Source organism: Typopeltis vanoorti, chromosome 23 (genome assembly GCF_054136105.1).
Source record: "Typopeltis vanoorti isolate ZY-2024b chromosome 23, IOZ_Tvanoo_1.0, whole genome shotgun sequence".
NCBI classification, from domain to species: Eukaryota; Metazoa; Arthropoda; class Arachnida; order Uropygi; family Thelyphonidae; genus Typopeltis; species Typopeltis vanoorti.
Genome location: NC_143571.1, coordinates 41,319,926 through 41,336,236, shown reverse-complemented (window position 1 = coordinate 41,336,236; position 16,311 = coordinate 41,319,926). Strand labels below are relative to the sequence as shown.

The window sequence follows — 16,311 nt, the reverse complement described above, 5'->3', positions numbered from 1 at the left end:
TGGCAGGAGGAGCAGTCACCTGAAAGAATATTTGTAAGAAGAACTAGTTAAGAAAAGATCTAGAGTGTTCGATGAGTGTAGAGGATTGTCAGGAATTCGGGTAGGGTGATGAAGGATCTGTTTTAAGTCATTGCTTACAGCAAAAATCTGTGCCTCTCTTCTAGCTTGGTTAGTCAAATTCAAAAAAAGCAGTTAGAATTATGGACATTGAAATCCCCAAAAAGGATGACTTCACTGTTCGGAAATTTTGACTGTATGATATCGAGCTTTGGAGATAGGAAGTCAGAAAAGGTAAGTATGATTTTCAGAATTGGGATAACAGTAGAGGCAGAACTTGGCAAAGAAATCATCAGGAGGTTAAAAAGATGAGATTAAGCATTCCTTTGGCAAGGAATACCAGCATGCATAAGTACCTTCCTTATGTCAGAAATAGTCATACAGGATATAATTTGGACAGTTAAGATGAGTGTAAACATAACATTCTATTCATCTCAAACATATTTTTTTTAAATCATAGACCAGGGGTGGGGGGGACCCTTCGCATGCAACGACTTATTCTGGCACGCAACTCAGGGCTCACCTTAAAAAATAATTAATTAAATAAATATATATCCAACATCTTCACTGAGTTGTATATTTTAACTTAATAGAATACAGTTTTATTAAGTAGAGCAATACCAAATAAAAATGCAATAAAGAAACAAGCACTCTCAACTGTTTTAATAATAATAAGTAATAAGAAAATGAAACAAACAGCTTATTTCCAAGCCATCTATGTCCTTGATATACTGATGTACAAGTTTTGTCCCATTCAGTTGTTGCATCATTTGCCATGCAGCCAGACGTGGCATGACTCCTTTACCATCATTTTATTATTATTTTTTTTTCATGTTTCGTAAAGAATTTATCACTTTTCTAAAGTGTGTTTGGATTTGTGTGGATTTGGATTTAATTAAATCATAAGTCATTAAAATATGGATTGGAAGTATTTATTATGAATTAAAGTTTGATTTATTAGATATAAATGCAAATTTTCTTTACATTGCCATAAACAAATTATTGTTAAAGCTATGTGAAATGTATTATCAATATATTCAGGTTATAAAGTGTTATCTGCACATGATTAAATGACATGCATACTCTTCTCTTTCATTTGCATGTGTGTAGCTAGGCTTATAATTGTACCAATTTTTGGTTTGCTTAAACTTGGTAGGTGTGTATGCAGAGAGTGATTATGATGAGATTTTCTGAGTCCAAATTATAATTTTTGTCAGTGTCCATACGTCTGTCCACATTTTTACACTCCCATGATTCAATTTTCGTTAACATTGGAAGCTGTATGAAGAAAGCAATTATTTTTTTGTATGTACCTTGTTGTACAAGGCACATAAACTTTGGTCATTCAGTTGTAATTTACTTTTTTCCTTTTGCCTTATTCCGTTGTAATTTACTTTTTTCCTTTTGCCTTATTCCCTTCTTAACTTCCTTTCTTCCTTCCTTCCTTCCTTCCTTTTTTCTATTCACATTTATGCTATATATATATATATATATATATATATATCATTATCATATATTTTTATTTGCTTCCAACCCTTTACAGATTGTAGAGAATGTCACAACCACCAAAAAAGAAACATAGACATTCAAATGATGAGGATATTAGAGAATTTAAAGAATACTGGACTGAAAAATTTGGTATGATTAAGAAAGTAATAAAGCATTATGCATTGTATCTTCTGAATCAGTTGTTTGTAGGATTTCTATAAAGAGACATTTTGAAACTGTTCACAAGAACTTAAGCAATAAAAGTGAGCAAGACAAAAAAAAAACATCCCATACTGATGAAATTTATTTCAGGTAGGCCTAGTTGCTGCTAGTTTTGAGATTTCAAAAGTTATTGCCTAACTTGGAAAACCACTCAGTGGTGGGGAGTATATTAAAGAAGCATGGCTAGAATGTGCTCCTTGAAATTTCAGGAAAGGTAAAAATTATTCATCACATTAAAGATTTGTCTGTGAGTAGAAAAACAGTCAAGGATAGGATACTTAAGTTGGAAAGGAATACAGTAGAACAATTTACAAAAGATTTGGCTTCATGTAAGTTCTTTTCTATTTGTGTTGATGAGAGCACAGACATTACATCATCAGCTAGACTAGCAATCTTTGCTCACTTTTGTAGGGTTGATGAAGTATGCGAAGATATGATTAACCTTGTAACACTACCCGAGTGTACCACTGGGATTGAAATATGTAAAGCAGTTATGAACAAATTGTCTATTTGACAAATTGATATTTCAAAAGTGGTATCCATCACAACAGATGGTGCACCCAGTATGATTGATAAGGAAACAGGATATGTAATTCTATTTGCAAATCATGTTGGTCATCCACTGATAGGTTTTCATTGCATCATACATGAGGTGACTTTATGTGTATAAGCTGGCCTAAAGGAACTTCAAGAAGTGATGCAAACAGTAACCAAGGTTGTTAATTACATTTCTGCACATGCTTTGAATAAAAGACAATTTCAAAATCTATTGAATGAAGTGGATTCGGTGTACAAAGGACTATTAATGTACAACAATGTTCGTTGGCTTAGTCGAGGTCTTGTTCTGAAATGATTTGTTGAATGCCTGGATGAGATAAATCTCTTTATGACTAATCAACAAATGTCTTATAAAGAAATGTATGGCATTGTGTGGGTTTGTAAACTGATGTTTTTTTTTCAGATTTTTGCTAACATTTAAATGACTTAAACTACAGGGCTCTGATAAGACTCTTGATGTTATGTTTGATGACATAAAGGCATTTGAAATAAAACTAGTTTTTAAGAGGGATGTAGACAGTGAGAGATTTAGATATTTTCCAGACCTAAAGAAATACATCGATGATCTCCAAAAGGATGACAAAACAGACTGCCAGTGTCTTCAAAAGCTATTTTTAAATGTCATTGTGTTAACTGTTGAGAAGTTCTCTCTTGTTAAGTTCAGAGAATTAGAAGAGACTACAAAATTCATTAAGTTTCCAGACACTAAAACTGGATGAATTAAACTTGCAGATGTTTTCGTGGATAAATATGGATGATTTTGAAATGCAGTTGATTGATTTTCAAAGTAGCTCAATTTGGTGGCAGAAATTTGTTGACCTCAGAGTTGACTTGGAAAATATTGAAAAGGAGTGATTAGAGATGGGAGTAAGAGAGAAGTGTGGAAAACGAGGTACTAAGGATTTGGAATACTATTCCAGAAACTTTTGTTTGTTTAAAAACTATTGCAACAACATTCCTATCCATTTTTGCATCTACATATTCTTGTGAATCATTGTTCTCAGTGATGAATTTTAGGTCTCGTAATAGGAATAGCCTTACAAATGAAACTAGTAGCACATGCACATCTCCAAAGGTTACAAAATATAAACCTGATATAAATTATCTGTCATCAGTGATGCAGCAGCAGAAGTCTCATTCATGCTAAATAAATAAAATGTCCACTATTTTTCTTTCTCTAGTTTTGATTTGATGTTTTCTGCTAAAAAATGTTAAAGATTAACTTCTGTTTAATATATCATGTAGGTAAAATAACATTTTATTTTATCTGTAATTTTTATGTATTACTCATAAGGGATTAAGAATCAATAAAAGAATATCTTTAATTTTCTTTTCTTTTATTGTGTTTTAGTCAAGTAAAATGATTATGAGATTATGCACTGTAATATATGGGGAAAACTTGAAAAAACTTGTCTGATTGATCTTTATAAAAAAAAAAAAAATCAGAATTATTGTTTACTCTTTTAACTGATGTTAAAAATTATTTCTTTAAATTGTGTGGCTGTATATGGCAACTAGATTTACAATTAAAGCAAATAAAAAATATCCACACTATCAACAGGGTAGAAGGATTTTTAAGTAAAAATTCCGTCACTAATTTTTACATTCATTCAATCTTGCATGACTTACAATAATCACTCTTACAATATTCTTTGATTTTATTTCTTTAGTGTGATTTTTGATTATTTGAAATGGTTCTCCCAATAATTAAGACAACAAATAATAATATGTTCTTCAAAATTTCAGTTGGCACTTGAGAAAATTTTGCATCAAAGAATTGGTGATTTTTGCACACTTTAAAAACTTAAACACACTTAAAGATCGCCCACCTCTACCATAGATCATCACAGAAATACACATGGATATCTCCAGATGGTATGATTAAAAATTATATTTGATTATATTCTGAACAAAAATAAGTGAAAATCCTCAATCCAAAATGTAAGAACACTAAAGAAACCAGATTTAGATTCTGACCATGAATTACTAGCTGCAAAAATTAAGTTGAAATGTAAAAATAGCAAACCAAAGACCCTAAGCACCACTATTAACATAATAGAAACTGAAAGATATAAAAGATATATTACAGAAAAAAACATAATAAAAACAGATAACTAAATACTTAAGGAATTGACAGCGTACACTAGAAATATAAATTAAATCAACTTTAATATATACTTTCCAATATTTCGGCAGCGTCACGTTGTCATCTTCATGGGAACTTAAGATAAAGACACGTGCACACAAGTACTGCATAACAAATGAGAAACGAACCGAGGAAGCTACTGTTTTCCTAAAGTCCTGATGGTGCCCCCTGGAGGGCTATATTAGGTGTTCTTGACCTTTGGGCTGAAGTTCTTCTGATATTTGTTTCCCAAATTTGGGGCAGTCTCATGCATCCAAATTTATTGAGGTTTGGCATGTTCCTAAGAGCTGAGGCTGATTCCATGAATAGTCTTTCATATTTAAACTTGCTGTGGTGTATTACTGTGGCTTTTTTCCACCTTGTTCTGTGGTGAGTATCCAGAGCATGGTCTGCAAGCCCAGAGTGGCTATACTGGTGAAATCGGATGTAGTCCTTGTGTTCTGAGATTCTGATATTTGCTGTCCTACATGTTTGGCCAAAGTAGGACAATTTACAGCTGCAAGGGAACTGGTATACACCAGGTAGGTCTAAGAGAAGTGGTTGGTCTTGAGTGGAGCGGATAAGGGATGCCAATTTTCTATATGGTCTGTAACAAGAGGTCAAGTCATGTTTTTTTTGGGATTTTGGGGATTTTTTCCGAGGTGCCTCAGATGTAGGGAATGGTGATGGATTTAGAGTAATCTTTTTTTTTTTTTTGAAGGGGGAGTGGGTGGGTTGTGGATAACTGGTTTTTGGGTGGGGTAGCCATTGGCTGAGAAAGTGTTAAGGATGTGATTTAGTTCAGTGGTTAGGGCTTGGTCATTTGAACAGATTAGCTTTGCCCTGTTGAATAGTGTCTTAATAACTCCATATTGTTGTGAGGGGGAGATTGTTGTTGCTCCACTAAAGACCAACCACTTCCCCTAGACCTACCTGGTGTATAACAGGTCCCTTACAGCTGTAAATTGTCCTACTTTGGCCAAACAGGCAGAACAACAAATATCAGAATCTCAGAACACAAGGACTACATCCAATTTCACCAGTACAGCCACTCTGGGCTTGCAGACCATGCTCTGGATACTCGCCACAGAATAAGGTGGAAAAAAGCCACAGTAATACACTGCAGCAAGTTCAAATATGAAAGACTATTCATTGAATCGGCCTCAGCCCTTAGGAACATGCCAAACCTCAATAAATTTGGATGCATGAGACTGCCCCCAAATTTGGAAACATATATCAGAAGAACTTCAGCCCAAAGGTGAAGAACACCTAATATAGCCTGCCAGGGGGGTACCATCAGCACTTGAGGAAAACGGTAGCTTCCTCGCTTCGTTTTTCATTTGTTGTTATGTAGTACTTGCGTGCACATGTCTTTATCTTAAGTTCCCGTGAAAATGGCAACGTGACGTTGCCGAAATATCGGAAAGTATGTATTAAAGTTGATTTAATTTATATTTCTAGTGTATGCTGTCAATTCCTTAAGTATTTAGTTATCATGTTTAACCAGCATATAAGCCTTTCTACAAGTATTCTACAAGAATAGAAACAGAGTTAAACATAATGTTTCCAGAGTGTTTTAATAATAAGGTGATATATCTTTTCACTAATTGTGTGTGAGAAATATGACTTTTGCATATATCAACCTTGGTATCTCTTCTGGGTCTGGCTCCCACTGATAAGACCTTAATAAATGTTGAAATGGGTCTAGTTAGTGGCCTTTCCCATAATGCATAGCATTATACATGTCCGAAAGGATGTGTGCATTATGGGTTACTAAGGCAATTAATGTGTAAAGTCATTAGCCTCTATGTATAAGTAGCCTAGTCATGAAGATAATTCATGTGCAATCTTTGTTTACTTACACTTAGTTAAAGAATTAAACAAGAATATTGTTTCTTGGCAAGTTTAATTGAATACTCAAACATGCCCAGTCCTATGGTTCTGTTTCTTTCTGATTTGCTATACTGGATGTCACAAGCTCATGTTGGGACTTTGTCAGACCTCATATGACAAGAAAATGGCTCGGATTGTTATGATTATGAATGATGCCAGTGTGAAGTGACACATTTGTTCATTACATTATTAGTAATTATATTTGTGACTGCCTATAACTAGGGCAGTAGCTTAGTTTCTGCCACTGATTTTGAATGTGGTATATCCTGTTTTTTTTCCCTATCATATGTCTTCATTAGAGACCAAAACTCATGTTAGGTCATTGTGGCAATCCATTCCAATCACACACCATTACTAGAGAAAATCTAGCCCTTATCCCCTTCTTAGCAGCATTGATTCTCAGCTTCCAAGGATGCCTTCTTGTCCTTTTCCCATTCTCTATACCTTAAAGTGATTTTTGCATCTTAAGTGTTCACAGTTTAAAATTAAAGGGTTTTCATAATTCTCTTTCTGATTTATTAAGTGAAATATTTGTTAAACTTGTGTTCATTCATTCCAGAACTTCAATTTAATAGGCCAGTATATAGTAGTTGGATAGCAAGTCTCTCACAGGGAAAAATATAATAATAATAAATAGTTTCACCTCACCTTAAGTTGAATCCTAAGCTTAGAGGTTCTGCTTTCCTAAATAACAATTTGAAAAACTCTGGATAATTTTTAACTTGTTCTTCCTTCACAAAATTAAGAGGTCAACATGCCGGTTGACCTCTTAATATGAATTTGACACATTAGCACACTTCACTCACACCCTGTTGCAAATTATATTAATTTCTCATTATAATAAAATTAGTTGAATCCTTTATCCAAGTGTGAGCAAACAAAGTTTGCGCCTGAAGTATCTTCAGGACTAGGGTAAAGTGATACAACACCAGGGCAACTCGTTGCAAAGGTGGAGAAAGCTACCAACACTCCTAACTCAGTATCTCCTATAATGCAAAACACATCTCCTTGCGGATATGTCTAATGTTATGCATTAAAGGAAGGGCCACTACCCAGACTAGTTTCGACCTTTATTGAGGTCTCTTCAGTGGGAGCCAGGCCCTAGTGGAAATACCAGGCAGAAGCATTAGCAGGTCATCTATAGGAGTTGCCAAATGGTGTGCCACCCTTTTTTTAATAAATTACTCTGGATTTAGAGAAAGATGTTGAAAGTTTATTTTTTCACTTGGTTAGAGTATAATAAAATTAGTTTAATCCTTTATCCAAGTGTGAGCAAACAAAGTTTGCGCCTGAAGTATCTTCAGGACTAGGGTAAAGTGAGGGCCTGGCTCCCACTGAAGAGACCTCAATAAAGGTCGAAACTAGTCTGGGTAGTGGCCCTTCCTTTAATGCATAACATTAGACATATCCGCAAGGAGATGTGTTTTGCATTATAGGAGATACTGAGTTAGGAGTGTTGGTAGCTTTCTCCACCTTTGCAACGAGTTGCCCTGGTGTTGTATCACTTTACCCTAGTTCTGAAGATACTTCAGGCGCAAACTTTGTTTGCTCACACTTGGATAAAGGATTAAACTAATTTTATTATACTCTAACCAAGTGAAAAAATAAACTTTCAACTTTTAATTTCTCATTAATTAATATTTGAGTTAGTTTAAATGGCTGCCTACTAGTCTTCAAAGAAGTTAGGGCTAAAGGAGAAAATTTATCTACTCCCTTTGAGCAATAAAAGTCATTAAGGTGATTTTATTTTATTTAGGTTGTTTTATTTTATGCAGTTAATAGTTAATAAAAACCTTAATATTGAGAATATTTAATATTCATGCTTGAAAATACTCAACTTCAAATATTTCTCCTATAAGGTGTTCAGAAAAATGTCCTGAAGGTACCCATGGAGAATTATGTGCCAATAAATGTGTATGTCAAAATGGAGGAACGTGTGATCACGTTACTGGCAAGTGCTTTTGCCCTTCAGGATGGACGGTATGTTATCTAAGTCTAAATTTTAAAATTGCATTTACAAATGTGAGTAATGTATATCAATCAGTATGAAACAAGATGATTTTTTCAGTATGTATGTTAAATAAAATCCTAATGGATTACTTTTGCCTGATATTCAGGCAATAATCAAGGAAAAAGAGGGAGTATCCATAGTATTCAACACTAAATACGAGGCTAGTCTTCTTGAATGGCAGGCAATTTCAAGTAGTGATGTGGGCAATTATCAGAATGGGGAACTGAACAATGAGACTTATTTGTTCCTGTGGTCCTACAGAAGGTTCTATTAAGGTAGAAGTAGAGGAATGTTTTGAGGCTGTAGAGAAAGCAACTGACATAATCAAAAATGAAAAGTTGATCCTTGCTGGGGATCTAAATAGCAGAGTAGCAAATGATTGTCAGACATACAAAAATATTTTGGGAAAATTTGAAGAAAAGAGCAAAGCTAATAATAATGGCAAATACCTGTTGGATTTCTGCTCAGGACACAGACTGGATATTACTGATACAATGTTCCAGCATAAATAGCAGGTCTGTGGAATGAACCTTATGAGAACAGGTTGAGGATTTGTGGGTTGCAAAAATTGGTTGATAGACGGAGGAGGGGAGATATGATTGAGAATTCAAATTACTGAAGGGTTTCTATAAAATTAATTCAGAAGATATTTTTGAGAACAGGGCTGGTTGGGAGAGGACTAGAGGACATCTATGGAAACTGGGCAAAAGTGTGGTTAGTAAAAGTGTTAGAGCTGGGTTCTTTACTTTTAGAGTGGTGAATGAGTGGAATGGGCTGCCAGAGTCTGTGGTGGATGCTGTGACAGTGAATGAGCTTAAGGCGAGGTATGATAGATACTGTATGAATGTCGAATAGTTGTGATGAATATGATTTGGAGCCTCCCTTGATGAGTCTAATGACTCCCTGGAGTTGCCCGTAACAATAATAATAATAATAAAAATGTGCAAAAATTCACATGGAGAGAAGAGGCAAGGAATAAGAAAAGTTTCATTGAATCTGTTACAAGGGTTGTTTGAAAAGTGGTAAATTTCTGATTTCTTAAATAAATTAAAAAATGCCTCCTTACAACTTACTGATCTTATGGTGAACTTTGATGTAGAATCTCTATTCACAAATGTACCTCTCAAAAAGACTTTAGAATTACTTACTGACATTTTCCCATAAGATATCGTAAAATTATTCGGATTTGTAAAATTTGTTTTGATGCAAGAAATGCCCAGAGTGTATTGCTTGCATCAAAACAAATTCTACAATAAGTACAAGGAACTGCCATGGGAAATCCACTTTACCCTGCTCTAGCCAACTTTTATTTGGAGCATTTAGAAGACATCCTTTTTTCATCTATATACTCACAACCTTCATTCTGGGGATTATTAGATAGATAGACAACATTTTTGCAGTGTGGCACCTCAACAGAGATTCCTTACCTTCCTTTTTAGCCAAAATCAATACTTTACACCCTTGTATCAAGTTCACAATGGAAATTGAAAAAGATAACAAATTATCCTTTTTGGACATCCTTCTCTTCCGCTCACCATCAGGTAATTTAACAACATCTGTTTACAGAAAACCCACTTTTTCTGGACATTACATTCTCAAACAATCTGCTCATCATCCTTCTCAAAAGACAGGAATCATAAAATGTTTAATTCGACGAGCTAGAACTAATTGTTCAACTCCTCATCAGTTACATTAAGAACTTCTACTATCAAACATTATATGAAATTAAATGGTTTCTCTGAAAGGACTACACAACATCTATTCGAATCCTACAATCCAAACCAAAACAACAAAGAATCTATACATCGAGTTCCGATCTCATATATCTCCAGAATTTCAGAACCAATTTCAAGAATCCTGAAGAAACATGATCTAACAGCTACTTCGATTCCTATCAATAAAATATACACCTATTTTCCATCATCTAAAGATAAATGCTCAACTACAGGATGATTCAAAAAAGATGGACTCAGTTTTGTAAGTCTATATATCAAACATAGAACTAGTGACACACATGATATAAAGTATATTTGATTATACTCACCACAAAGTTTATAGATGTTCAGTACGTGCCCCCCCCCCCCGGCCGCATGGATAACATCAAGATGGTAGCTGAATTCATCTCACGTTCTCCTCCGATACATGCGGTCTGCCTGAGCTTTTTCCCTCATAGAGACAACCTATTTGCTCAAATTGATAATTCCAATGACAAATACTTTTCCTCATTGGAGGTTTAATGTTGAAACAACGATGAAATGCACGCTGCACCGCAGTTGCCGACTCGGTTTTAATGAGCTCACGAAATCAAAAAAATTGGTGATGCATAGTAGCCATTTTGCTCATAACTGACGCTGCTGCACGGTTTTGTGCTAGGCAAGTGCTCTAGCGGTAGTATTTCAAACTTTACGACCTCCTCTTTCAAATGTTATGTAGATCATTCACATACGACGTATAGTTCAGGAAATATAGCCATACGAAATTGAGTATCTTTTTGAATCACCCTGTATGTCTCTTCCTGGTGTATACCAAGTTTCATGTGACTGCCATCTTTCTTACTTTGAACTAACCAGATGCTCTATAGAAAAAAGAATACAAGAACATCAATCTTATATTCTTCACAATAAATCTGATAAGTCTGGATTGGACGAGCCACGACATTCTCTGGTCTAAAACTCGCCTTCTACACAGATCTCAATATAAATTCGAATGCCTATTCAGAGAGAGTACTGAGGCCTTATTTCAAAGCCCTAACTTGAACCGGAATGACTGCATATCCTTGTCAAAAATATAGGTAAGTTTGATCCAAATAACACATTAATTTGATTTTTTAATTAATATCTTGTAGATGCTACATCTGTCTAATGATATCTTTAATATGATTTTATAAATTAAGTTTTTTGTATGACATTGTAAGCAGGAATTTGATGATGAGGAACATCAAATTCCTGCCATGTACCCTCAAGGGGTGTACAGGATATGATAGTACTAAATGAAAAAAATTACATCATTACTAACTTCCTATCTACAATTTTCCTCCAAATCAGTCTGTTACTTGTCAAGACATCAACATTATCAGATATTATATTTCTATCTTCTAAGACACTTTTTGCCATATCAATCCACCCCTATCTGGGTCTTCCTCTGGATCTTTTTCTTGCCAACCTGGCAGAGAACACTTGTTTTGCTAATCTTTCCTCACCCATTCTGTTTAAGTGACCATACCAACTGAGATTAGCTCTGCTAACGCATTCCTGGATGCTAACAATGTCAAGTTCTTTCCTAATATCCTTGTTTTTAATATGATATTGCCATTGATGCCATCTGCTCATGCCTATAATCTTTCTCAGGACTCTCATATCTGTGGTCTCTAGTCTTTGGTCAAGTGTTTTACTTCTGACCCAGCTCTCAGATCCATAAGTTAAAACTGGTTTGAACACTGTCTTGTATATATACAGCTAATTTAGTGTTCTGACTAATTTCTCTCTTATTCCATATGAATTTATTCAATTGACTTCCCACCATACCAGCTTTGCTGATTATGTTGTCTATTTCTATATTTAATTTACCATCTTCACTAAAAATCTTGCCTAAGTAGCTGAAATATTTTACTTGTTCCACAGGTTCTTCATTCACAACACAGTTGACATTTTTAATGATTCTGCCTATTTTCATTGTCTTTGTCTTTTTATTGCTGACCTTCATACCATATCTATTACAACAGTTATTCAATTTAGTCAGGGAATCTTGCAGACTTGTAGCGGATTTATTTAGAACTATACCATCATCCGCATAAAGCAAAGAGCTGACATTAACATCTCCAATTTTGATATCATGTTTAATACCGCTTTCCTTCATAATATGATCCATGTAGATAATGAATAACAGAGGGGATAATGTACATCCTTGTCTGATACCAGATTTAACATTAAACCATCTTCCTGTACTTCAATTCTCACTGCTGACTTACAACTCAAATAAAGACTAAGTATTGCTTGATATAATGCCCCATTCACACTATATAACTAGCGTATTCAATAGCTTCTTTCTTGGCACCTTGTCATATGCCTTTTCCAAATCGACAAAACTTAAATACAGATCTTTGTTATATTCCCATGCTTTCTCCACTATCTGTCGTAAAATGAAGATCTGATCCCGACAGCCTCTATTTGACCTGAATCCAGCTTGTTCTTCACCCAGCATTCTTCTCAACTGTTTCTCAAGTATACTTGCATATATCTTACCAGGAACACTCAATAGGGATATACCTCTGTAATTCTCACATTCAATTTTATTTCCCTTTTTTATATATGGGTACTATGAGAGCTCTACTCCAATCATTGGGAATTCATCCCTGTGTGAAGGCTTTCTGAACTATGCAGTGCAGCCACTGTAAGACTCTTATACCACCGTACTTCAGCATCTCTGGTCGAATATCATCTACTCCTGCTGCCTTTCCACATTTGAAGCCTTTGATGGCGTTTTCTACTTCAAGTATGGATATGTATTCCTCACTGCATGCCTGGTTAGTGTTTTTTGCCACTGTGCTGTCATCACTGCTTGTTTCGTTTAGCAGTTTTTCAAAGTAATTACTCCATACTTCAAGGATATCTTTTTCTCCATTTTCATGTCACCTTTATCATCTCTAACTCCTTTTACAGCACTCTTTCCTTCATTCCTAAGCTTCTTCAACAACCTCCAGAATATTTTGACACTTCGTTGATATTTATTTTCTATATTCTTGCCAAAGTCCTCCCGTGACTTTTGTTTAGCTAGTTTTACACACTGTTTAGCTTTCTTAAATTTGTCTCTGTATTCTCTAAGAGAATACAGAGACAAATTTAAAAAAGCTAAACAAATTTATAATTTAAAAAAAAATAAATCACAAGCTGATTTATTTGCCAGGAACTTTTGATATGCTTTCTTCTTTTCCTTCACTGCCTCTTTAACTTCCTGTGTCCCCTATGGAGTTCTAATTTTTCTATCCTTGCAGACAACTTCACCACATGCCTCTCTAGCTGAATAAATCAGGGTTTACTTCAAGGCTTGCCACTGAATCTCCAAGGTTTGATTCCTGTTCTCAAACTCTTTCATTTTTTCTTCAATAATCTTTGTATATTTTAGTGTACAGTTCACATCTGAGAGCTGCTCAACTTTTATTCGCTTTAAAACTTTCTTACATGTTATTCTTTTCAATATGAAATTCAATTTTATCCTGCTCAAGACTGAATAGTGATGACTTCCACTCGCAAATCCTCTGTACACTCTGGTGTCCTGCACCAAGGAGAAAACATCACTATCAACAATAACATAGTCAATGAGACTTTTCTTATTCCTTGCCTCTTCTCTCCATGTGAATTTGTGCACATTTTTATGTTGGAACATGGTGTTAGTAATAACCAGTCCATGTCCTGAGCAGAAATCCAACAGATATTTGCCATTATTATTAGCTTTGCTCTTTTCTCCAAATTTTTCCAAAATATTTTTTTATGTCTCACAATCATTTCCTACTCTGCTATTTAGATCCCCAACAAGGACCAACTTTTCCTTTTTCATTGTGTCAGTTGCTTTTTCTAAAGCCTCAAAAAATTTCTCTACCTCTACCTTAGTAGAACCTTCTGTGGGAACCATAGGCACAAATAAATCTCATTGTCCAGTTCCCATTCTCATATTTGCCCACATTACTCTACTTGAGACTGACTGCCATTCAAGAAGATTAGCCTAGTATTTTGTGTTGAATACTCTGGCTACTCCTTCTGTTCCTTGATTGTCATTGTCTTAATATAACATTTTGTATTTATTGCTCAGAAAGATCTCACCTGTTGTTGTCTTTTTTGTTTCAGTCACCCCTATAATGTCGATCTGTCCGCACGGTTAGCCTAGTGGCTTTGCGCTTCGCAACCATATGCCTGGGGAAGGAGTGTCCTAGGTTCGATTCCCGTCGGAGACGTGAGGAGCTGAAGGATCTTCCTCAGCCATAGCCAAGTTAGCCAGTCTTGGGCGCGGGCAGTAGGGTTTTTTCCGCCAGTTTATCTGGTGTTTTTCATCCCGCAAGCAGGCAAACCGGCCCCTTGAACACACAGCGATACAGCCAAGAATACCTTGAGGCATAGGAGTGACCATTCTATCCTCGTATTTCGGTTATGAAATCCAAGCATGCTTGGAAGGTTGTGGGCCTTAAAGGCCTGTTAAAGCCATTGGGATAGGATATAATGTCGATCTGGTACTTATCCAATTCTTCAGCTAGCTCCATTTCTTTGCCATTCAGGCTTCTTATGTTGATAGTACCGATCTTTAACTCTGGTGATGTTGAGTTGTGGTTTGTTTTCAGATTTGTTCCAGTAGCTGACTTTTCGCTGTTCGCCCTTGTTCCCTGGCGAAAACAATGGGGACCTTGTTTAACCGGACGACACCCCAGCATGCATGAAATTTTGTCATGTTGTTCCATCATTTTTTATTTTGGTTTAACCAATAAGAATACAATTTGGTCAACTAAATCCCAAATTTGCCAGCCCATTCTCGTTTGTTCAGTATCCAAGTAGATACCCAACAGGGTGTACAACGAGAAGGTGGGGATTGGACATTAGGTCAGAAGCCCTGGTCGATTCTCCACATTCCTTTAAATGCTATGTGGAGGTCTCCTCTCAGTTATATAGCTTTGAACCTTAAGCACCCCGACATTGTAAGATTTTACAGGTAATTTATTTCTGAAAGGTAAATCTTATATTTACCTTTCTTCAGTGAAATGATATCATGATTAGCAATGTAACATCATGCAGCTCGTTCTAATTTTGGTTGATCATTTGTGTGTATTCTACTTTGTAAAAGTCTATTTCCTTATTAAGCCACTGATGACAGTTTTTTTTCAAACCACAGGCTGAAAACTTGTCAAAACACGCTTGTTTTTCTAGGCACATGGACTTAAACCTGCATGTTTGTTCATGTAAGTTTTACTTGAATTGTCAAAGAAAGCAGCCTGTCATTGCAATTAAAAATTGCATTTAAATTCAAGCAAATAAATTGTGAAAAATTTTAAAATGGCTTCAAAACCGAAGAGAAGACATGAAGTGCTCAGCATTATTGAAAAATCAAAGATTATCAGTATGATTGAAGTAGAAAAAAAGTCAGTTGCAACCGTTGCCAAGATCTATAATAAAAACGAATCTTCGATACATGAAGTGTTGAAGAACAAAGAAAAAATTCGTGTCAGTCTTTCCATTGCATCCAAATCTGCAAAAGTTACGGGCACAGTGCGTGATAAGGTGTTATTCAAGGTAGAGAAAGCTTTGAATTTTTGGGTGGAAGATATGACAAGAAAAAGGATTTCTATTGATGGTAACACGTTATGGCAAAAGGCATTGATCCTATATGAAGTTATGCGGCCGCAAGACGAAACAGAAGAGGAAGAAAAGTAATTTACAGCATGCAAGGGCTGGTTGAATAGATTCAAAACTAGGTTTAATCTAAAAAACATAAAAATTACGGGTGGAATCTGCATTGGGTGATGAGAAAGCTTCTGCATTGTTCCCAGCAGAATTTTAAAAAATTATTGCAGAGAAAGGTTATCATCCTAAGCAAGTTTTTAATTGTGATGAAATCGTTAGGAAGAAAATGCCCCAATGGACCTACATTCATAAATCTGTGAAGCAAGCACCAGGCTTTAAAGCATTTAAAGACAGATCGACGCTGGTACTTTGTGACAACAAAGCTGGTCATATAATTAAACCTGGCCTTTTTTACCGAGCACAGAATCCATGTGCCCTTAAAAACAAAAACAAAAGTTGTCTGCCTGTTTTTTGGCAATCAAATCCGAAAGCATGGATCATGGCCGTGTTATTTACGGAATGGTTCCATCACTGTTTTATTCCGGAGATGAAAAAATACTTTGAGAGGGAAGGGTTACCATTTAAAGTTTTATTGATAATAGACAACGCTCCAGGGCACCCTGAGTCACTAGTCA

The 16,311-nt window shown here is 35.4% G+C and overlaps 1 protein-coding gene across 2 annotated transcripts in view; it reads left to right on the top strand.

Annotated features, from left to right (window-relative positions):
* LOC150093796 (uncharacterized) overlaps positions 1-16,311 on the top strand; it is a 544,781-nt gene that overhangs the window by 213,542 nt on the left and 314,928 nt on the right. For both annotated transcript variants that reach the window (XM_090413179.1, XM_090413180.1), the window contains exon 8: positions 8,203-8,323. In XM_090413179.1, the coding sequence (XP_090269305.1) occupies positions 8,203-8,323 (121 nt within the window). The remainder of the gene's footprint in view (positions 1-8,202; positions 8,324-16,311) is intronic.